Source organism: Mastomys coucha, unplaced genomic scaffold (genome assembly GCF_008632895.1).
Source record: "Mastomys coucha isolate ucsf_1 unplaced genomic scaffold, UCSF_Mcou_1 pScaffold6, whole genome shotgun sequence".
In the NCBI taxonomy this organism is placed as follows: Eukaryota; Metazoa; Chordata; class Mammalia; order Rodentia; family Muridae; genus Mastomys; species Mastomys coucha.
Genome location: NW_022196912.1, coordinates 68004857 through 68028594, shown reverse-complemented (window position 1 = coordinate 68028594; position 23738 = coordinate 68004857). Strand labels below are relative to the sequence as shown.

Sequence of the window (23738 nt, the reverse complement as noted above, 5' to 3'; positions counted from 1 at the left end):
TATTCAGCAAATTAATAAATTCATTGATGCAGTTGCTGTCTGTTACTGTCTGGGTAGTGCACATAAAGAATTAGGAATACCAAGAAAGAATGGATGGAAACTAGAGATAGTAGTGTAAACTTCTAACATAAGTGTGTGTATCATCTATGCATGCTTATGTGTATGGTAATATACCATTGTGACTATTTGGCTGTGTGTGTGCACATGTATACATGTATGCATGCACACACTGCTTAGTACTTAGTTCTGCTGATTAAAAGCATCAAAAGGAACAATATGCTTGTGGTATTAAATACATCTAGCATTGTGTTATCCAATGCCATTCTCTGTTAAAAAGAGTGAAGTTTCTGTGATGTTTTTGTTCCCCATTCTATGTAGGATTAAAGCAGCTACACTTGAGTCTTCCTTCTTCTTAAGTTCCATATGATTTGTGGTTGGTATTGTCTGTTTTCTGAGCTTTTGGGCTAATATCCACTTAACAGTGAGTATATACATGTGTGTTCTTTTTTGTCTGGATTATCTCACTCAGGATGGTATTTTCTAGTTCCATCCATTTGTCTGTGAATTTCACGAAGTCATTGTTTTTAATAGCTGAGTAGTACTCCGTTGTGTAAATGTACCACATTGTCTGTATCCATTCCTTTGTTGAGGGACATCTGGGTTGTTTCCAGCTTCTAGCTATTATAAATAAGGCTGTTATGAGCATACTGGAGCATATGTCCTTGTAGTATGGTGGAGCATCTTTTGGGTATATTCCTAGGTGTTTTATAGCTGGGTCTTTAGATAGAACTATTTCCAATTTTGTGAGGAACCATCAGCTTGATTTCCAAAGTGGCTTTACCAGCTATAGGTGGAGGAAGGGAGGGACCTGGGAGGGAGAGAGGAGGGAGAGGGAAAAAGGGGGGCAGAATCAGGTATTGGAAGGGACAGGAGAAAACTACAGAGGTTCAGGAAATTGAATAGAAACATGTAGCAGTGGGGGATAGGGAACTGGAGGTAGCCACTAGAAAGTCCTAGACTCCGGAGAAGCAAGAGGCTCCCAGGACTCAACTTCGTTGACTTTAGCCAAAATACCCAACAAAGGGGAAATAGAATCAGTAGAGACCACCTCCAGTACATAGGCACAGCCCCTAGTTGAGGGATGGGGCCACCCACGCATCTCAAAAATTTTAACCCAGAATTGTTTCTGTCCAAAGGAAAGACAGGGACAAGAAATGTAACAGAGACTGAAGGAGAGGCCATCCAGAGACCACCCCACCTAGGATCCATCCCATCTGCAAACACCAAACCCCTCCACTGTTGCTGATGCCAGGAAGTACTTGCTGTCAGGAGCCTGGTATGGCTGTTCCCTGAGAGGTTCTACTAGCTCCTGACTAAAATAGATGCAGATACTCACAGTCAACCATTGTACTGAGCCGGGGAAACCAGTGGAAGAGCTAGGGGAAGGACTGAGGGAGCTGAGGGAGATTGCAACCCCATAAGAAGAATAACAATATCAACTATCTGGATCACCCAGAGCTTCTAGGGACTAAACCACTAACCAAAGAATGTACATGGAGGGAGCCATGGCTCCAGATACATATGTAGCAGAGGATGGCCTTATCTGATATCAATGGGAGGGGAGGCCCTTGTTCCTGTGGAGGCTCGATACCCCAGTGTAGGGGAATGCTAGAGTAGTGAGGCAGGGTGGGTGGGTGGGTGGAGAAGCACCCACATAGAGGCAAAGGAGAAGGGGAGAGAGGGATGGGATGGGGGTCGCTGGAAGAGTGACTGGAAAGGGGGATGCCATTTAAGATGATTAATTAAAAAGAAAAGAAAAAAAGAGTGAATTTTCTCAGAGCGATGATGGTTAAAAAGTGGGGACACAAGGCTAATGGTACAGTGAGAAGAACACAGTGGCAGAACACTCCTATAGTTTGCACAAAGCCCTGGGTACTCTCCCCCAAAATCAGCAATATGATTTGTTTATATTATCTAATGGTGGGGACATGCAGGAACAAAATAACTCTGTTATATCAAAAGCAAGAAATTAGTTAAAAGATATCATAAGAATACAAGATTGAGGAAAATCTCATTGGTTAAGTCCAGTTAATCCAATCAAATAAAATGAGTAGAGTTGTGAGTTATGAAAAACTGAGGGGAAAGGAATTCTGGATCAGTGCTAAAGATTAATGAGGGGAGAGATCTTCATGTTGTATACAAAAGGCCAGCTGATGAAAGTAGACAGTGTTAAAGGTAGAAAATCAGATTTTGCAGCCATTTTGGCAAGGATTAGTTAGATAAGAAATATTAATGGGTGCTTAATGTAGGAGAAAATTTGAAGAGGGAAGGATATTTACATGACTTTAAAGTGGTTTTTTATTTTAAAGATAAAAATTAATATACCAAGAGGCAGCACAGACACCATACTTCTCAGGGTTTGACAATGGCTACATAGTTCTCCGGCTGAGAATGCATGATCTTAACCTAATTACAATGGGAGACCTGACAGATGTACAGTAAGGGATAATCTATTTTTAAAGGAGAGTCCTTTCTTTCAGAATTACTGTCATAATAAGGCAAATAAAAGTTGGGGAAATGCTTCTAGATTAAAGGAGGCAAAAAAGATCCGACTTGAATTCAAGACCAAAAACATGGACTGAAAGGGGAAGAAAATCTGCCATAATGTCAATTACTGGGGACCCTGACAAAACCAGAAACATAATTAGATGAAAACATTATTTTTAGTGGATATTTTTGATGTTAAAAATGAGTTTTGATTGTGCAAGAGAACATAGCTATATCTCTATTAAGAAGTAAGCAACAAAGTAATTAAGAGGCAAAAAGCAATGAACTCAATTTACCTCCAAATAAAAACCCAATATGTGAGCCTACTTCTGGTGCATGCATACATGGAGAGGGAATGATACAGGAGGAAATATTAATGAGTCAGTCTGGTAAAAGTTGTACCGCTTTTATTTATGAAATTCTATGTTCTATGGGGTTGAAATTCTTTTCAAACTAAAAGATAGCAAACCCATTTGTCTCTTCTGTTGCATGCCCATGATGGCAGGCCTGCCAGTGGTGGAGCCCAGGGTCCATAACCCAGGGGCTCAGAAAATGTCTCTTAAAGATGATGAGAACATTTGAGTTTTTCTGAAAACATAAAAATCAGCTTTTCTCTCTGAGCCAGACAGCCTTTAGAAAAAACACATTACCTAGGCAAAGAAAAACCTTACATAAAGAACGCTAGGAACCACAACAAATCCCACATTTTAATTTAATTGCCTTAAATTTAATTAATATTTTTGCTTTATGTATTTTTTCTTTCTACTACTTTTTTTCAGATATGAAATAAAGTCCATGGGTGGGAAAAGACATATTGTAAAGTATTTCTCAAGCAAAACATAATGATAAAAATGTATGTTCCTACTCGAACATTAATCTCGTCCATAATTAACTATTGCTTTTTTCTTTCATCAGACTCTGACCTTTAAGGTGTTCCTGTTGTGTGTGTTTTTAATGCCTAACTTTTCTGGAAAATGTGCAGAGGTCATAATGAGGCATAATTATATACAGTATATAATTTTCTTTGGCCTTTTTCAAGTGCTAATTTAGCTATCATTTCTTCCTAAAGAATTTTTATAAGAAATGTATTTTAAAATGAAAGCCCTTTCTCCAGTTTTGACCTGGATTACTATTCAGTAAGTATTTAATCGAGGTAGGAAATTCAGCAACATATAGAGAGTGATGATAAGGGAACATTGCATAACATACCATCATTTAAGCAGCATATGAATTTTAAAAATAGTCTTTTGCTCCTCAATACCCTGTTTTTATGAAATACAAATACAATACATATAAAAACTCACCTACTTCTTTAGTCCACAAATTGCATATTATAAAACATATATCATCACTAGCACTGAAAAAAATTTTTTTAAGCAAGCAACTAAAACTGAAACTAAATATGTGGACATCATTAATCACAAAGTATTGTGGGGGCTAAATTGCACATCAAAAGTACTTAGCATGGTGCTTGACACATAAAAGCAGTAGGTGATCATGACTCATATGATTATTGTTCCAAACGAAGCAGCAGTATCCAGTGCATTTATTTCGCTTCCTCCCCTGTAACTTGCCAAGCTATGACACTAAGCATCAACTGGTAATCATGACAGTATTGAATGAGCAAGTGTTGTGGAGTTGCTTTAAATTTCTTGGGACATAAATAATCAGACTTGAGGACTTTAAAGAACTGGGTGCCTCCCCAGCATTCACAACCAATCAGAGCTTATCGTAAGTTTAAAAACCCAAAGCATTATTTCCTATTGCTTTCTATAATGAACTATAAAAGTGTTGGCATGCAAAGACACCATTGGTAAATTAGGGAAGAATAGCCAGAATTTAGACCCCAGTAAGAACTATCCTGAAAGTAGCAAATGTGAACATGTGGGAATGGAATTGCTTCTTGCTCCTTGGAAAGCCAGGATTGTCTATAAAGCCTTGCCAGAGCGCCATCCATCATCCGAGATGACTGTGAAGGGGACAAAAATAAGGAGGCTCCCATGCTTTTCACTCTGTTTTAATGACAAGGTACATTCCAGCAATTTGGCTTTTTATTTGGAGATTCTTTAAAATAAATGACACACATTTTCCAGGAAATACACACAAAAGGAATGATTTGCTTTGAATATCTGACTTAGTTTAAAGTAACATGATCAACTAGTAGAACCAGACTAATTCTATAACCCCGATGTTTTTATAAACCAGCGGTTAGGGAATATGAGGTTTACAGAGGATTTTGAGTATTTTTATGTTCTTAATGCCTGAATCATTTAAGACCTTGAATAAATCTTACTGAATAACACTTTACATCTATAATACCCCCATTTGTTTATGGAGTTGGTGCTTTGTTTTAAATGGTAGATTGAATACAAAGGAAAGTTTTCATAATTCTTAGCACAGTTTATATTAGACTATATCACTCATAAGCACTAATTTAATAAGTTGTATTATTGCTTGTCCTTATGATATGGAAAAATATCCAAATTTATTCCTGAAGCTTCCAGTCAAACTTCCCCAAGCTGCATGAATGAAGGAAAACAGCACAGTAGGGAGCTGATGAGCTCAGCAGCTTAGGTGGTGAGATGTGTGTGACTCTGGGCACACCTGGGACATCTTTATCATCTTCTGCCTCCAAGCTTCACACTTGGCAAAGTTCCTGAGACTAGACTGCCTGGACTGGCCATTTCCCAGGGGGATGGAGTCCAAGCTTCACAGTGCTTCACATCTCTGTTTTTAATGCTGTTTTTTCGGAAGAGCCTACTCCTCACAGCTCAAATACCTCATGGTTGTGGATTAACTGGGGCTGCTCAGATAGTCTTTTGCATAGGGCTCATTCTCTTGTGCTTCGGGACATCTCCTATTTAGTGTGTCTTAAATATGATGTTACAAGGTTGCTAATCAATAATAACATATGAAACTTTAGAAATAATCTTTTTTAAAAGAACAAATTAGACAGTTCTTAAACTGCCTTTAAAACCATATCATTCCAATCAACTGTGTTGTTCCCTTTCTTGGGCGGCGAGAAGAGAGACGAGTAACCTCTTCACAGGAAACTGTTTATTGACAATTGCCCCAATACCTGCAAATGCCTGTGCCGTGTTCTGAATTTCTGTATCCCTAAATTTCCATGTTCAAACTCAGTTCCCAGTGCAACAGAATTAATAAGAGTCTTTGGAAGGTGACTAAGTTGTGAAGGAGATAACGGTCCATAGAGGGCTGAGGAGGCTTGTTCAGCACCCCTCACTGTGAGGAAGCACAAAGAACAGCCATCAATGAAGAAGAGAGAAGGATCTCACCAGAATCTGAATCTTCTGCCACCCTGATCTTGGTCTTCTCAGCTTCTAGATTGTCTAGCTACAAATTTTCTTGTTTACAAATTTCCCAGAGTAAAGTATATTGTTATAACAGTCATACTGGACTAAAACAACCTCATATGTGTGGACACCAACCAAGTTTTGCATTTATGCTGCCTGAGAAAGAACCTAAGAAAGGCGCATTATGCAGGCCCTGATTAATTTCAAAGCACAAGAAAGAATGAACTGCATACATTCTGCTTTGGTGGGAGTCCATAATGGAGAGTCAGTTGGTCTCAAGGCATTAGCCAGCATGCCACTGCTAAAAATCCTATCCTGATCTATGTATATCATATCATTCTCCTTTGGACAAGCAAATTGGTGACAAGTCTCAAATGCAGAAGTAATTGCTGTGTGGAAGGCATGTAGCTGTTTTTAAAGAAGCATCTGTATGGTTTGCTTGACCATTCCCTTGTTAAACATGTGACAGAGTTGCCTGCATCAAATCAATGGATGAACTATAGGACTAATTTCACTGAACTCTTCTACTCAATGAGAGTGTCTACCCACAACCACATCACGGTCTCAACAGCTATTTCCTTGGCATATGAAACGTTTTATATATGATCAGAGAATGAATGGTGCATGTGTATATATATGTTAATGTTTGGCTTGAAAAATGAATAAATAAATAATCATAATAATGGAATAAGCTGGCTTAACACTGCTTTGGAGAGGTCTCACTGAGTTTAGAGTGCACCAATTTTTCTTGTGGTCTTGGTTGCCCTAAATATCCAATCTGTAATTGATTAAATTCCAAATCAATCAGTAATATCCAATCTATAAACCACTGAATCCAAATACTTACATTAATGATGTAGAATAATCTTTTTGTTTATGATACAAAGTACAGCTTATTTTTTTCCTAAAATTACAAGTCAAAAGTAAAGATCTGTTTGGTCCATGGCTATAGCTGGCTGACCTCTGCCTTACAGAATAATAGAATACTGTGACTTAAGAATGTCAATGGTTCAGTCATTCTTCATGGAACTGAAATTGACAATGTGGAAAAAACTTGCATGCTCTGTATCCCATTGACTTTGCAATCTATTGGCCTCTCACAAAATGGTATCAGATGTTATAATTCCGTAGATCAGGGATCAGAAGGGAGTTTCCAATGGGTCATATAAGGAAACATTTCAGACATACCGACTATGCTGTGACTGCAGTTATAGTGCAAAACTAACCACATGTAAACAAGTGTGTGGTTGTGTTCTAATAAAGCTTTATTCACTGACACAAACATTTTAATTTCTTGTAACTTTCACTTATCACAAAAACATTCTTTTTATTGTTTTTTAGCCACATAAAAAAGTAAAAGTCATTCTTAATTCCCAGGACAAATACAAATAGGCAGTTGGTTAAATTAGGCCCATGGGCCATGATTTGTTGACCTCTGCCTTAGAAAACAAAAGAAAAATGTGAATCAAGAATGTAAGTGATCCACTCCCACTCCATCCAAGATCTGAACACACTATCACTCATAAGCTAGAGCTCTAAAACCAGCTCATCCTGAGATTTACAATGAGAAGATAACAGGACTTATCCAGGTTGTGACTCATTCTATAAAACTGATCTGAGCTCTTCAGAAATGTCAATACAGTGAGGACCAAAAGGGGAAGAAGAGTATGAAAGACCTATTCAAGGTCAAGAAGATACAAAGCTAAAAGGCCTATGCAGTCATCATTTGTGCACTAGATTGAAGGTAAAGGTGCACGCATACGTGTGCACACACACACACACATACACACACACACAAAAGCATATCTTGAAAGTAGAGAAACTGTAATAAGGATTACTATGTATTATCATATGGCATTACAGACTTGTAGAAAATGCCTTTGTTCCTTCTCATATTAGCTCATCTTTATAAATGAAGTGTTGTATGCAAAAAATGAATTTTTAATGGTATAATCATACCAGAAGATAGTGTGTGTGGTCACATGTATGTGAGTGCATGTGTGTGTGTGTGTGTGTGTGTGTGTGTGTGTGTGTGATGTGTGATATGTAATGTAGTGTGGCATGGACAGAAAGAGAAATATCAAATATTAACAGTAAATGTACTGAGTGAAGTGCACAGAGACATTGTTCTTATACCACTTGGCTTTTCCATAGGTCTAAATTTACCAAAATAAAAATGGGGAAAGCTATGTGCTATGTGTATCTGAAAAGAGGTATTCCTGTAAATTTTGGTGGTCAAGTTCTTCTTCAAATATAAAAGTGCTGATACTCAGGGGTTAGTTACTCTACAAAAGTAACATATTTCAGTTTCACTCAGAAGTGAGCACAGCTCTTCCTGTGAGAACCAGCTGGGTCACCTCACTGTTTGACATCTGCACCCACTCTCTTCTCAGCCATTATGGTGAAAAGCTAAGCTGAATGAACCAAGCAACAAGATAATCAAACCTGGGTTGTCACATGCTCTCCATTCAACTGCTCTCTTGTTTGCAGATTTGTTGAATAACTGAAAAAAATCTAAAAAATACTTCTCTCTTAATTAAAGACACTTTGTTTCTTCTCACAGTTCCATCCAGACCATAGGACATATCAATTTGGTCACCTGATTTTTGATAGTGTAGACAGACTAGATAAGAGGCAAAGTAAGTGGGTCTGGGGAAAATTTATCTGGGGGAGTTGTCATAATTATCTTCAAGGGTAGGATTGGAGGGAAATATTCAAGCATAGATCATGCTTCAGTTGTCTGTGTAGGTGAGGCAACACTAATGGCTGCTCTACGGATGATTGAATGGCCAAATGGATTAGTGAGTAAACAAACAGAAGGGTAGATCTGTTTTCTATGGAAATGTCGGGTTTGGATCCAACATAAGGAAAAGATTGAAAATGACTCCAACATTAGCCTGGATCACAGAAGGAAGTCATGGATTCTTATTTTATTCACTTGTTTATTTGTTTATTTATTGAAATTTACAATAGTAGAATAAACATATATCTTGAATATATTTTTGAGAAAACTTAGCACTTAAATGTCCACATACCTCTCTACATGTCTGATGAAGACAGTCCCTTGACATCAAGGGTTCTGCCTGTTTAACATTCAGTTAGGTTGAAATGGATCTGAAATCATGATACATGAAGGGCAGTTGGAGGAACTGCCTGGGAAAGAGAGTAACTCTCCTCAATTACCTGCATGGTGGCCATGAGACAGAGGGACCAGGAATCCTCTGAGGGGCTGCTCTGCAGCACAGGCATAGGACCAATGAGCAAAACTGAAAGAGGGAGGGGTACCCTGTGGACTTTATTTAGTAATCTAAGAAAGCACATTCTAACAGAAACACATGCCCATCAGAGGGACACTTTGTCTTAACAAATAACAAACTATCATTGTGAGGCATGTGTTGATATCGTTGGTTGAATCAAGACAAACCAAATAGGCTCTTTTCAAATGCAGCTGGGAAGGTAGTGTCTACACAGGGTATGAGACTGAGACTCTTCCATTTCTTCTGGCTGGAAAAGGCATCAATAAACCCAAGAGTCAACCTGGTCAATTTGGTGTTAGTGTTAAGTAAATAACTAATAAATATTTTCAAATTCTAAGTCTTTATGAGTGCACAAGAGGCAAATAGTTCAGCATAGCCCATTAATTTTTTTGAATGTCTTTTCAATAGACACAGACTTGACATTAGTTACTGACCAAGAGAAATTCAGGTTGTCTCAATATATAAAATAATGCCATATTACAACAGAGGTCCAAAAATGTTCAAACACTTTTCAGGGCTCTAGGATCTGTCTTTCTCTGTATCTCGGGCTACAATCCCCGTGCACTCTGTTATTGCCTTGAATCTAGCTAATTCCCCCTTACATTCCCCCTACCATACAGTTATGTCTAACATCTCCCCTTTGCAATTCTTGTGAACACTATAACTAGATGTCTCTCTAAGACTCCTTTGGAAGAAGTCACTACATACCCAAAAGCCTAGAATAAGCCATCCATTTAAAAATATGTGCAGCCAAGGTTAGAAGGGGCAAAACCCACACAAAGTTAATAAAGTTGTGAAATTGCACATACGTGGTAATTAAGTGTTCCTGGGAGGGTGCTAGTAAAGTTCCAATTGTGGGATAAAATAAAGCCCCACACAAGCTACTGGGTCTTCTATACCTAGTACACAGCACACAAACGCTCCAAGTCAGCTCCATAAACACCCTTCAGTCCTCTCTCTTCGGCCTTCTCTTCTATCATACCTGTAGTGAAGCCCCTCTAGCCTCTACTTTCTCATAGCCTTTCTCTTTGCCCTAGCCTCTCACCGCTGTCTCTCTCACTGTGACTCTTTCTCTACACTTGCTTTCTTCCTCACCTGTGGAACACTATGGCATGTTGTCTGTGTGGTTGGTCACTCTGTCTCAAACACAGATAAACCTCCAAAGGCAGTGCATCGTTCATAGCTGCTCTCCCTGAATCTAGAATAGTGACTTGCAGGTAAAAGATGCTAATGAGTGATCTATCAAATGAATGATTGTCATTTTTGTGGCTACATATGTCTGTCATGTTCTCTTTGCTTTTTGAAATCTGATTATATACCGTGTGTGATTCACTTTGCACATCTTTGCCTAGTTTTAATTTTAATGCAGGAATCTTTTGTGTGTGTGTGTGTGTGTGTGTGTGCGTGTGTGTGTGTGTGTGTATACACACAACACCACTTAATACTCTAATTCAGGAAACTCTATGAAATACCTACTGTGTGTCAGGCACTTTAGTAGGAGTTATGATATAAATTAAAAGCTGAATTTTTCAAGTCAAAAAAAAAAAAGACCAAATGGAATATTTCTGTTGATTTTTCTTAACAAAATAAATATACCTGAAATCTATAGTTTAAATAAAATAATAATAAAATTTTCTATACGATCCACCCAACCCATTCAAATATTTAAAATAAATTAGGGCATGTAACAGATCTCCAAATATAACTTTAAACTATTAACAAGTAGAAATAAAAACACTTAGAATAAAACATTGTTGGTGGAAATGGCCTTTAAACCTTTGCTATTTCAGGATGTTTACAATGAAACAGAAAGATTTTTGAAAATTATGAAGGTTTCAGGCCTAGTCTATAGTCTAAGCAACTTAAGCCTTCTGTGCACTATGGATATTTGGGAAACTAATATATGGAGTTTATTTGTTTTTCTTTTCCAGAACCAGATGCAAGAATTTGGTAAAGAACACAGGTAGAAGAGATCATTAATTTTCCTTTCCCCCAATAAGCTATTTTTATTATGCCAATTTTAATTACCATGCAATTGAACTGGTTTAAGGCTTATATTCTCCACATCACTGGACATCACAAACATGAAAGCATTTTATACTGTCATACATCAGTGTTTGTACTAGCTTATACATATATACAGAAGTTATCTACGTGACTTAACCTTGCTATTTCCTCCTTTCAAACCAATATAATATTACCACAAAAGCAGCTTTTTAATAAATGGCATAAGAAATACAGCAAGGCACACCGTTTAAAAAAAACAAACAAACCGTTTTTCTCATTACCACCTCAAGAAGCATAGAAACCAAAAAACAAACTTAATAGTAGAATGTACCAGTTTATACGATACAACACTGTTATAGTTGTTTCTTGAAGTGCTGCATAGATCATTATTAAAAAGAAATAATTAAAATGGCGCTTTCAAACATCACTTAGTTTTGTCATAAGGATCAATGTGTCTCCTCTATACTACAATCAAATCAAGGGCTGGCTTTTTAGGTACATCTCTTTCAATAAACATAGGTATTATAGCATAAAAATTTTCTGAGCATAACATAAAATTGGTCAAGTACTGATGGGAGGGGTGTCATTCCAGACAGTGGGTTTAATGGAGCATCAATTTGGTGAGCTTTAAAAGGAGGAGGGAGGGGAGAGGGAAAACAGAAGTCTTGCTAGAGAGAGGGTTGCCAGAGGTAGCTTGGGACAGGATTCCACGGGAGAACAAGCAGCTTTGAGGAACTAAGACGATCACTAAGAGAAGCAATGCACACATCCAGATCGAAAGGCCCACGTGGACAGACCGCATTCAGAAGGAAGGTTCATCTTCAGAAAGTCAATGTGACAGGCGGCAGTGATAACAGGATGGAACCCAAGACCAGCCCAGGGTGGCTCAGGCCAGCCCTGAGCTTCAGCCAGGCTATCTACGGGAAAGAAAGAGGTGACAGGAAAAGGTGTCAGTAATGTGTCTGTCATTTGCAGAATGAAGCCCTTTCTGGAAGCTGCTGGTAGGGGAGGGGATCTTCTGCTAGTCATCTGAAATGAGAAGTTATGAAATGTGACTTTCACTATCTTATGGCTCTAAGAACACACAAATACATTTTCAGTAAGTTATATAGATACTTTAATATGTTCATATGTTTTCAAAAATAAGAAAAATCAAGTTTGATTATCTTTTCTCTAGGTCATCAATTCATCTGTTCTGGGGATGATCACAGTTCTATCAAGTTTTTTTTTTAAATCTGTATAAAAATGTCAGGTAGTCAGTACTAAAGGATGCAATGACATATGAACACAATTCACAGACCAGGCACCTGGCTCCCAGGCCTCCTCCACTGGTTTGTGTATGATGTTCTATTATAGAGTGGTAGAACACTCACAACATTATGATAATCTTGAATACTTTAGGACCTTGCCTAAGAAAGGGCATAATTAGAATTTACAACTCAACTATTACTGCATTTCATTTTAGGTCCAGGAAACATCATGGAAACTGAACCGATTCAATTTTCTCTTTATGCGTGATGATTGGTACAAATTTCTTCCAAGCTCATTCTGTCCTACTTATTTCTAAATGGCTACAACAACTGATCAAATCTGAGAAACAACTAAATTCCAGGATACAAAGTAGTTTGGGTTTTCAGACCAGCTCTCAAATAAAGCAGGTCTCTGTCTGCTTGGGTTTAATCTAAGTTCTGAAGTGCTATATCATTTTACTTTTTCCCCTGACCTCTTAGAAGCAAATATTCTTCAGTGCCTTTCTGTCTCTTTCTATAAACTTATAACTTCATGTATGAGTCAGAAAAAGTTTTCTAACTGTAGTTCTACCACAGCCAAACAGGATGCTGAGAAGATGTGGGAAGTAAACAGGGATGGGGGAGACAGACAGAGGCAGATGAAACAAGATTTGATACAGTAAAATAATGCAGTAATTCAAGCAAGCACAGTGCAGCATTGCTCACATGCTGAGGATGTGACTCATCGGGAATCTGCCACTGACTGGGGAATCCTCCAGTGAAGCCAATCCCATCTTAGTAAAGAGCTGGCATTTGAATTCCCTCCGGGTAATCAATTCTTTCAATTTGGCACACTTGGGAACAAGGCAGGCCAAATGGGCTCAAGCCCAAATCCCCCCACCTGTCTCTCTCTCCCTCTCTCTCTCTCTCTCTCTCTCTCTCTCTCTCTCTCTCTCTCTCTGTGTGTGTGTGTGTGTGTGTGTGTGTGTGTAAGAGAGAGAGAGGCTGACATCCAATAAAATCTTTGTATAGCCTGGCAAGTTATTCAGCAGTACCAGATACTTAGAAGCAAATCCAGCAGAAGCTTGGGTTTGTAAGGTGATTTAAAGGTAAACTTTATAGACACGTGTTGTGTCTAGTGAAGGAATACTATACAAGTCCCCAATGTAGTTTCCTAACGCTGCTTGGCCAGCCTTGGGAAACCCCAGTATCAGCCCAGTAAGAGAATGAGACATTGTGTGTGATGAGAAGTGTTGGCTCCAACCATTTTCTCAATTTATAAAAGCTAAGCTGCACTTTAAATTGTATTAAAATGCATCAACATAAATAGTCATCTAAAATCTAAAACTCTGTGGCCACCATTACTCATATAGACTGATAAAGTAGGCAAGACAACGAGACTAAGATCAAAAGAAGTAATTACATACACACACACACACACACACACACACACACAGCACACTAAGCCATTAGACGAACAAGGAGAAAACACAAAACTGCACACAGGCTGGATGTGAGGAATTAACTTTTTACACTGCAGAATGTATCCAGCCTGAAATTTAGGGTTAAAGCATTCATCAAAGATCAGGGGCTTATGATGAGGATTATGAAGAAATAACTGTCAGACTACACAAAAAGATTAGTGCAAATTACATTTCTTAGGCAGGTCAAAGGAGGCATTCTAGACCTGTGCTGTGTGCTCCCTCCGAATTAGGCAGGAAGAGCTGAATCTAGCCAGTTACCTCCCCTTTGATGTGATTCGCTATGACTGACCTCTTCATTTTAACACAGATGGACCCAGTGAAAAGCCCAGCAGTGTGTTGGAAGTAAGTGCACATGCACACACTGTTAGGCCACAGTAAGTCTTCTCAAATGGATTCAGGAGTTTTAATTAGAACATAGTAAATAAAATAATTTCCAAAACTCTTTGAAAAGAATCTGTTCCGGTTGCAGACTATCTTCCTGGTTCTAAGTCGTAAACGTGTTCGGGTGGAATTATAATCATTTCATCTGGTAATCTGTTTCTGGGAAAAGAGCTCCAGCAAATTGACTTTGGTGAATTGTGATGTCCTGGTACAAAGACAATGCCATCTAACAGCCCCCAAATGGATTTTAAAAGGAACAACTTCTGCCAGTGTAGAAGGAACACTGACAACAAATACGCTCACATGGATGTGAACTGTCGATGTAACTTCAGTACACACCCTGACAAGGAGTACTGGAAGCTTAGCAGCATTTTCAGATTGAATAACTTCTCAGGTGACAGTACTTTGACATTTGACAGGTCAGGGCAAATTTACATCCAATGCTTGTAACTAAGCAAAAAATCAGGCACAAAGATGTTTTGTTAACATGGTACTGAGACATACACACACACACACATGCACACATGCATTCACACTGCACACACGCATACACACATGAATGCACTCACAGGGATTCACACTGCACATATACATGCATGCACACACACACACATGCAAGCACTCACATTTGCACACACGCTTGTGCTCACACACCCTCAAAGGTGAATAGGAGCAATCTATGGCTGTTCACATAGCTCTAGGCTGATAACAAGTCACTTGGGGGCAATGTCAGTTCTACAGAAGTAAAATCTGGCTGCTGCTTCTCTTTGCCCACAGTACAGCATGGTGTGGGGCACACCAGAACCCTTCTGATTGGGCAGGCAAGCGGCTGATACTTTTACACCATCTATGCTTGTAAAATATGACAATTACACAGATCTATCAGCACCTCCACTCCCCTCAAGTCAAAAAATGGAATTGCTCATCATTTACATTTCATTTCAATTCCATTTCTCTATGTGAAGGAGAGAAAGAGACTCCCAGAGGATCAAACAGGGAGAACGCATTTCAGAGCCTTCACCGGGGCCAGCATGTCTCTGCTCCAGATCTCAGCAGGCCTGGTGACTTGAGGGTCACAGTCACAGGGTGGCACACAGAGCTGTTGCTTTCAAGCCTTTATCAATCAGCCAGGCTTTCCAGGTCCTTCTGAGGAGGCGGGCAGAGCCCGCATCCAATCAGTTCTAATAGAACCTGTTCTGAAGCGGCTTATCGGATCCTGGTTACTCTCCCTTAATGGTCAGTTTTACTGCATACTGATGGAGGGTGTGATTATAGGGTGGCCACTACTCACAGAAAACACATCTCTCTCTCTCTCTCTCTCTCTCTCTCTCTCTCTCTCTCTCTCTCTTTCTCTCTCTCTCTCTCCCTCTCTCCCTCTCCCTCTCTCTCTCTCTCTCTTTTGTTCTCACTTGCAGTCAATTGTAAATAGTGTCTGAAATAGAAATTTAGTGAAGCTACATCAGTAACTAGGATGCCTTTCTTCGGTTTTGCATACTGAGTTTATTTTTAGGGTACATATATGGTATAGATTCCCCCCTCGCACCCCATTCTAGCAGTTCGACATAGAATCACACATTTTAATGAGCTCAGGGCACAGGTGTTGCAGGAAAAAAAATAATGATGTTTGCCATTCATCTTTCAAATTAAATAATGTGTTTTTAAATAGTAACTTTTTTCATAATACATTATGGGAACAACATTTATCTGTCACATTTTAAAAGATGTATTTGTAATAAATGTAAATTACTTTTAGAAAATCAGTAATTAGGCTCATCAAAAAAATAAACAATCTGCCACAAAAAAGATAATCTTTAGCATAGTTAAGTATAATAACTGTTATTTGAATAAGTTAACAAATTAGGGTAGATTGCTTCTGTAATTCATTTCCTATAGCACGAGTTTAGGTTACGGCATTAGGCTTCTGTAGTGGGGGTGGAGGGGCGTTATGCACCTCATACTTCGGTGAAATACAACTCTCATATCTGAAAGCTAAATTTCTCTTTAAACTTGATTGAGGAAGTGCATTCATCACTGGGGCTTAGAAATGGCAAATAACAGAATCTCTATGTCGCTTTTAGAGCTATATCACCATCTCAGAATTATCAATCAATAGCTGTCTTATTAAATATGAAAAGTGGAATGAATTTCTCAAAAAAAAAATTGATGGCAATCAGCCTGTCACCTTCAGGCAAAATTCAAAAATTCTGTTTTTATCGAGACGCCATTAACTTGTCACGCATCCTCCCAGTATTTGTGTTCTGCGCTGGTGCTCAATCTGTGTGTGTACAAATAGAGGCCTCTTCTTTTACATCAACTTTTTGTTCCTGTTTGAATTCTGAGGCCATGATAAGGAGCTCTGAGCACAGCCTTCCTCGGGGTGAGTGACAGGGATACTAGTCATGTGAAGCAGAAGCCCATGTCTGCAAGGAGACACAGCCTTTAGCCTGATCCTTGCTCATCGCTGGGCAGTTCTAAGTAGGAGCTGCAGTAAGGAATGCAGCTACTGGGCATGCATTTTGATCTCAAGGAATGCTTGCAACTCACAGGGTTATTTTTCTCCTCTAGTTGGAGAAATTAAAGCCCTAAATGGATCAGTTGTTTTCTCAAATATTGCATTGCTCTTGCCAAAATGAAGGAATAAATATAATGTCACTTTAAACGTCAAAATTTTACCACTGGTCCCCTTGGGCTTTTCACAGTGGCTGTCACTGTTGTGTTTCTACTTAATGTCTTATCCAGATGTGTATGTGTCTCAAATAATCACACTGACCAGTTTTCTATAGTGGTTCTATTAATGCAAACTCATATCTACACACACACACACAGACACACAGACACACACACACAGACAGACATACGCACAGACATACACACAGATACACACACACAGACAGACATACACACAGACACACACACACACATAAACATACACACAGACACACACACACAGACAGACATACACACAGACACACAGACAGACACACACACACAGACAGACATACACACAGACACACACACAGACATACACACAGACACACACACAGACAGACACACACACAGAGAGACATACACACAGACAGACATACACACAGACATACTCACAGACATACACACAGACACACACTCACAGACATACACACAGACACACACACAGAGACAGACACACAGACACACACATACATACACACACATACACACATAGCAGAAGTGCTCATACATACCTTTCAATGAGATGATTTCCATGCTTGGGGGCATTACATTCTACCTATGCATGTTACTATGTCGGTCTTCATGAAAGCTTACGAGCTTCTCTTTACAGGTTATAGTTTGGGGGCTGGGATACAGTGCAGCCTTGCCTTTTGGCTGTTTTGCATTCAAAGAGAAAGCTTGAATTTTCAGTTTGGCTGAAGCAGCATTTTCTTCTGGTATTCCTGATACACCTTGCTTTCTTGAACTCCCCTCTCTACTGGCCCTTCCTGAGGGGGTGGTAGGCTCTGCGCTCTCTGCACAGCCCTGGGAAGTGTGAGACACATCATCTCCTTCCTTTGCATCATCAGCTCCCTTCTGAGGGGAAAGTCCTGAAAGAGGCACCATGTCTGTCTCATCACTGAACACAGAAGAGCTAGCTGTCATTTGTTCTGGCTTAGTAGCTTCATCTGGGACTGCCGATTCATTTGGAAGGGCACTGGGCAGACAAATTTTCTCTTCAGCAGGCTCATCCTCAACACAGGCTTCAAAGAAGCCGTCCATGTCTTCCTTGTCATCTAAACCAGAGTCCACGGTGTCCGGTGGCAATGGGGTGCTACTCTTCTCATCTATGTAATTGGTGACCTCCCCACAATCACTGTCGTGGGACGAAAGAGATAAGTAGGAATAAAAATCCCCCTTCCTCAGGTGTATGGGCCGATGCGAATGTTCTAACACTTTCTCCTTAATTTGGGTCAGTGATGTGGGAGCAGCCACCTCACTTTCAGGTTGTGATTTACTTTTGAGGGCTGTCGATGCCATGTCAATGATTTCCTTAACAAAGTCATGTACTGAACAATCTTCATCATCTTTTTGATGGAAAACATCTGGCTTGCAGTTGCAACAGGAAGCGCTGTTGCTGATAGAAGCACTTTCCTCTGTCTCATTTTGTTCGAGTAGGCAGCAACCAGCAGATTTTCTAGCCCCACTTGGTGCATCATCAGACAAAGATTTTAGACCATCATTGTCTTGTCTGCTTCCACTGCCAGTTTCTGACAGAAGTCCTGGGCAAGAGTTCTGGACTGATGTGCAGTCACCACTTTCAGGATGCTGGAGACTGGGATCTACCTGTGGAGGATGTCTATCATTTGGGGGACCAAATTCCTTTCCAGCAACATTTGAATCGTCAGAGCCATCCATTAATGCTTCACGTTTGCTGTGCTTGGATTCAGAAATCTTTTTCACATTTGAAGCAGGGTTCTCTGACGCCTCTGGAATCCCTTGTGACTTCTCCTTTTCTTTTTCTGGAGTACTTTCAACATTGCCATTTTCCACGTCAGCCACGTGCGGATCTTTAGTAACTTCATATGTAGTTTTCTTATTTTCACCTTTGGTTCCTAGGTCATGAGTTCTGGGTAGATTCTTACCATTACCATTGTTTTCAGAGAGCCGTTTTATGGAGCCGTTTAAAAGGGCCTCGATGTCCAGGGTGTCTGAGGGATTGGCCCTCTCGGTACTTCCCCCATCTTTATTGACCTTTATTTCATCAGTGACGCTGGATCGTTTCTTTTCTCTCGTCAAGGAAAGTTTAGGTCTTATCCAAGTCTGCAGTTCATTCTTTATGTAGTCCAGCCCAGACATCAGGTTGCTTTCTTCATAAATCTCATCATCTGTTGCGATACTGGAGTCATCATCCTCATCTTTGAGGCACAGCTCTTCTTCTGTTAAGGTGAGAGTGGAGCTGGAGAGGAGGTCACTGTCGTCTTCATCATCAGTGCAAGCCGAGGTGCAGGAGACATTGACAATCATGCTAACATTGACATCGCTCTCATCGGCCACTGAGCGATTCAGGCGCTTCCTGAATGACGCATTGGATTCTGGGATCTTGTTTTTGTGTAACACGATGTCCTCCGAGCAAAGAGAGAGCTCATCGCTGCTACTCAGCTCTGTAAGAGATGCGGGTGAGTCTTCGTTGATGGAGGATGCCACATCCAATGACATCTGGCCACTGAAGGACATCTTTTGGGAACTGCTTTGCAGTGTGATATCAGAAACACTCCGCTTGATCTTTTGCTCTGAGGGGCTCTGTATATTCTCCAGGCGATTCAGAAGGTCTAATGTCCTCTTACTCAGCTCACCAACTGAGCCACTGCTCACGCTTATGTTCCCAGAGCTGTGACAGCTAAAAAGATCCTCGTTGCTCTTATAGGATGTCAACCAACTTTCTAAAGAAGTGCTTCGCTGGAGGCTGTCACTGCCATTTTTGAAGATTCCCAATCCAAACAAATCGCCCCCCGGAGAAAGGGACTCTACAGATGAGCTACGAGATAAAAGGGAGAGCTGTCTGGCATTCTGAATGCCCGTGAGTGTCTTCTCTATGTCACTACTTCTGTAGGAGCTGCGACCCATCTCGTGAGGTGCACTTGCCAAAATCCTCTCACGGGGAGGTGCATCTGGCTGCAACTCTGAAGTCTGATGTTTAGGTTTGCAGGACTTTTTATCAAAGTAAAAACCACAAAGAAGGGGATCCTCCGCATGTGCCTTTTCACTCGGTGGCTGTTTCATTATCATTGGTAATTTGAGTTTTGAGCCTTGGAGGTATGAGTAATCATAAAATGTAAACACATCATGTTTTCCTTGTAATTCTTCTCCCAAACAATCAGTGGTCTGTTTGGTAACACTGTTTAAATCCCCAGCTTTTCCATTCGCACAACTCACTGGTGAGAAGGATGCCCGAGAGACACTTGAAAGCTTAAGGCACTCCCCCTCATCTTTAAATTTTTGCTCCCGCACATTGGCAGCATCTCCCATTTGTGGGTCCAGATGTTGCGTCTCAGGGTTACTTGGGGACCCATCTACCATACTGAACAAGCTCATGTCGGAGTTGGTTGGCATCTCATTGTCTCCTTCGCTGACAATTCCACTCTCACTGCCTGAATTCTGGCTCAGGTCTCCACTGTGACATGAGTAAGGCCTCACCAAGCTGGAACCCCCTAACAGGTCTGGTAACGATTTTGTGGATGAAAATGAAGAATCTTTACTGAGGCTCTTAGTTAAAACAGTAGGCTGTGATGTGCCCGTGAACTTCGGGCTGCTCTTCAGAAATGGAGTGTGGCTGTCCTCATGGAGCTCGACATTGTGAAGACTGTACACTTGGTAAATGTGTGGGCTGGAAGGGGCAGTGATGTTTGAGGTATACTGAGACCCTCCACAGTCACCTGCTTCTTCTTCATAACCAGAGTCTTTGTGCTGTGTCTCTTCAAGCTTCACTGTGGGTATCATAGGCTCCAGGTCTTGATCAAGGTCATTGGATTCTTCATGCACACTAATGAGTTTGTTACTTATGTCTGTTTCATCCCATTCCAGGGCATCCTCACTCATTCCATTCAGATCCATCAAGCCAGGATCAATCACATTCAAAGTCTCCTGTAAGGAATGGGATGGAGAGAGAGAGAGAGAGAGAGAGAGAGAGAGAGAGAGAGAGAGAGAGAGAGAGAGAATTAGAGAATATAATCAGGAAATGTTATCTATTAGAACCTCTTAGAAGTTAGAACATAAAACTGAAGCACAGATTGGAAGGCACCAGCATCAAGAATTCTGTTCTTCCTTGAGATAATATCTAAACACTGTAGGGATGGACTGTCATCAACAATGATTGAGGCATTAACGTAAATTCAAATGTAAAATCGGTATACTCCTCCATCATCCTTTATGGATTTAACCATTTTCTGTTGATGGTGCTATGCTTCTAATCTTAGTTTGGGTTGATTATTATACGTTGGATATGAAACGTGTCCCACAGGCTCACATTTTAAAAGCTTGACCCTCACCTGATGGCATTATTTTGGAAGCTTCTGGAGATCTTTGCAGGTAAGATTTAGCAGGAAGAAATATATCACTTGGAGTGGGTCCTTGGGAGGACCTGTCCTTAGCCCTTTTTCTGCTACTTCTTCACAGCAGAGCAAACAAAGCTCCTCCATTACATGCCCCAGGGCATGGGGCCAGGTGACTATGAGTGGGACCCTCTGACATTATGAGCCAAAAGAAATACCCTTTCCCTTAAATTACTTAAGCCAATATTTTTGTTGTGTTATGCAAAAGTAACTAAAGCAGCTAAAAATAAAACTGTCTGCTAGCCAGGCAGTGATGGTGTATGCCTTTAATCCTAGCACCTGGGAGGCAGAGGCAGGCGGATCTCTGAGTTCAAGGCCAGTCTGGTCTACAGAGAGGGTTCCAGAACAGCCAGAGCTACATGGAGAAACCCTGTCTCAAAAAACAAAAAAACAAAAAAACAAAAAAAACAAAAACAAAAAACAAAACAAAACCAACCAACCAAACAAATAAAAAACCTGTCTGCTAAATGAAGATTAAAAGGTAGTCAGTGAAATATCATAGGGTACATATATTCTCATAGCAGTTTACTCCCCAAAGTCTTTAGTAGATAACTATCTGTTGCCTTGCATCAGAACCTTCTTGTCTCTATTTCTGGGCTAAAGTCCCATTTACCCAGGAACAGCGTATATACCTTCATTTTTCTTTCTTTTCTGGGCTTGGCCATGAGAACTAGGCTTTGCCTCCTGTTGGCCAAGATGAGCAATACCCACATCTTCCTGAGTGTTCCCAGGCAGCTCCTTAACCAGTTTCCTCAATCCCTTTCTTTTCTTTGTGAGAGAGATTTCACTTTGACTCTTGTTGATCATTACTATTGGTTTGCCTGTGCCTCTGACAGGTAAAATCTTCCAGCCCCTAACTGTCTGAAGACTTTCCTGACTCCCAGGGATGCAACAGCCTAGGTGCCCTTCTGCTGCTTCTACCTATCTTCGTGAGAACTCAATATTCTCTTGGCCTTCTACGGGATGTAGCTGTTAAATGGCTCCTTCTGCATCCTCACTTCTCACCCAGCTATCTGGTACTATTGTGGAGCCAAGGAAGGTGAAAAATGCACTGTAAGCCCTGAGAGGTTCCTCTATAGATAGAACCATGAAGAGCATCCTCAACTCCACCTACGCTCATGCCAAGGAGGCAGATGGACAACCATGACTCTAGAACCAACAGACTAGCTGATGGCCTGGCTGCTCTCACCAGCTTCATTACCTTGTATGAGCTATTTAAGCTTTCTGAGCATCAATATCATCTCTTATAAAATAGATGCAGCTCTATTAATCTTCAAAATCACTCTTCAATGAAATGTAAAATAATTCTAAGTTCCCAGGGAAGCAGTCAATGTTTGGTAACTAATTCTTACCATGTGTAGAGTTGCTCATAAGCTCCTTGACTCCCCCTTGGCTACATCTTCTCACCACCCCTTCCAATTTACTCTTAAAAACACGCCATGATCTGATAGGTAAGGAGAGCAGTGATACCTCTGAAGGCAGAATTTTCTCATTACAAGTCAGATTATCTCAACTGTCTGGGTGAAAAACAGACCACATGGCTTTCATTCCTTAGAGGGAGGCAGAAAGCCTCACCTGGAGCATATTAGGGCACATTTGTAACATCTCAATCCTTCCTAAAATTAATGCTTAAAGGCTGCCACACAAACATATTAAATGTGCTTTATTATAGTGGATGTGGAGGAGATTTTCTGTATAACCCAATTTAGTTAAAAAAAGACTCCAGTTATAAGGTAAACATTAATTAGGGGATAATTTTTCTTCTAAAAGAGATCTTTCCTGCTGCCGATGGTCTAGCAGTCAATCCAGTACACGACCAGTTATCATAGCCACTTAGATACCAAGTCCATTCACTGTGATGAATTTTTATTACAATTTCTGTTTATTCTTTGCTAACAGATAAAGGAGAGAACTAATGACCAGTCTGTATAGCTAGTGAATGTTAAAATCTTTAGCTGTAGGGGCAATCAATCAGTCCCCTCAAATAGAGTATTAATTTCAAACACTCTCTTGCCTGACACTGTAGTGATGGTGCTGATAAATAATTAAACCAGGCATTCAGAGGAGCGCTTTGTTACTCTGATCAACTTTAACAAGTGACAGCAGAGGATTTTCCAACAGGGTCTCAAAAGCAGGGACTAGACAATTGTGCCATCTTGTGCCAGGAGTTAAGCCAGGATGCTTGCAGCTTAGACTATCTCTGGACGTGGTAACGGTCGGATACTGCTTTGTGGATTTACAGATTCAAGCCTATGAAAGGACAGAACTCAGTGGTACTGAAGGAGCAGCTCAAAATGGTGAGGATAAAATATTTCCACAGGCTGATTTATGTTATACTTTACGTTCCCCTCAAGTCTCTTGTCATTTCAAACTCCCCAAAACTTCCTTGTATGATAATCTGACTGGATCTACTTGGAAATCATTCACTCTTAGTTAAAAA

The 23738-nt window shown here is 40.2% G+C and overlaps 1 protein-coding gene across 4 annotated transcripts in view; it reads right to left on the bottom strand.

Annotated features, from left to right (window-relative positions):
* Positions 1-4550: 4550 nt before the first annotated feature.
* Positions 4551-23738, bottom strand: part of Akap6 (A-kinase anchoring protein 6) — a 458326-nt gene continuing 439138 nt past the window's right edge. For 2 of the 4 annotated variants that reach the window (XM_031356459.1, XM_031356462.1), the window contains exons 13-14: positions 17441-20831; positions 4551-12042 (exon numbers count right to left, since the gene is read on the bottom strand). In XM_031356459.1, coding sequence (XP_031212319.1) covers positions 17481-20831 — 3351 coding nt within the window. In that variant the 3' untranslated portion in view covers positions 4551-12042; positions 17441-17480. Of the gene's footprint in view, positions 12043-12073; positions 12155-14231; positions 14670-17440; positions 20832-23738 lie in introns of those variants that run through there. The other 2 variants (XM_031356461.1, XM_031356460.1) reach the window with 2 other exon arrangements.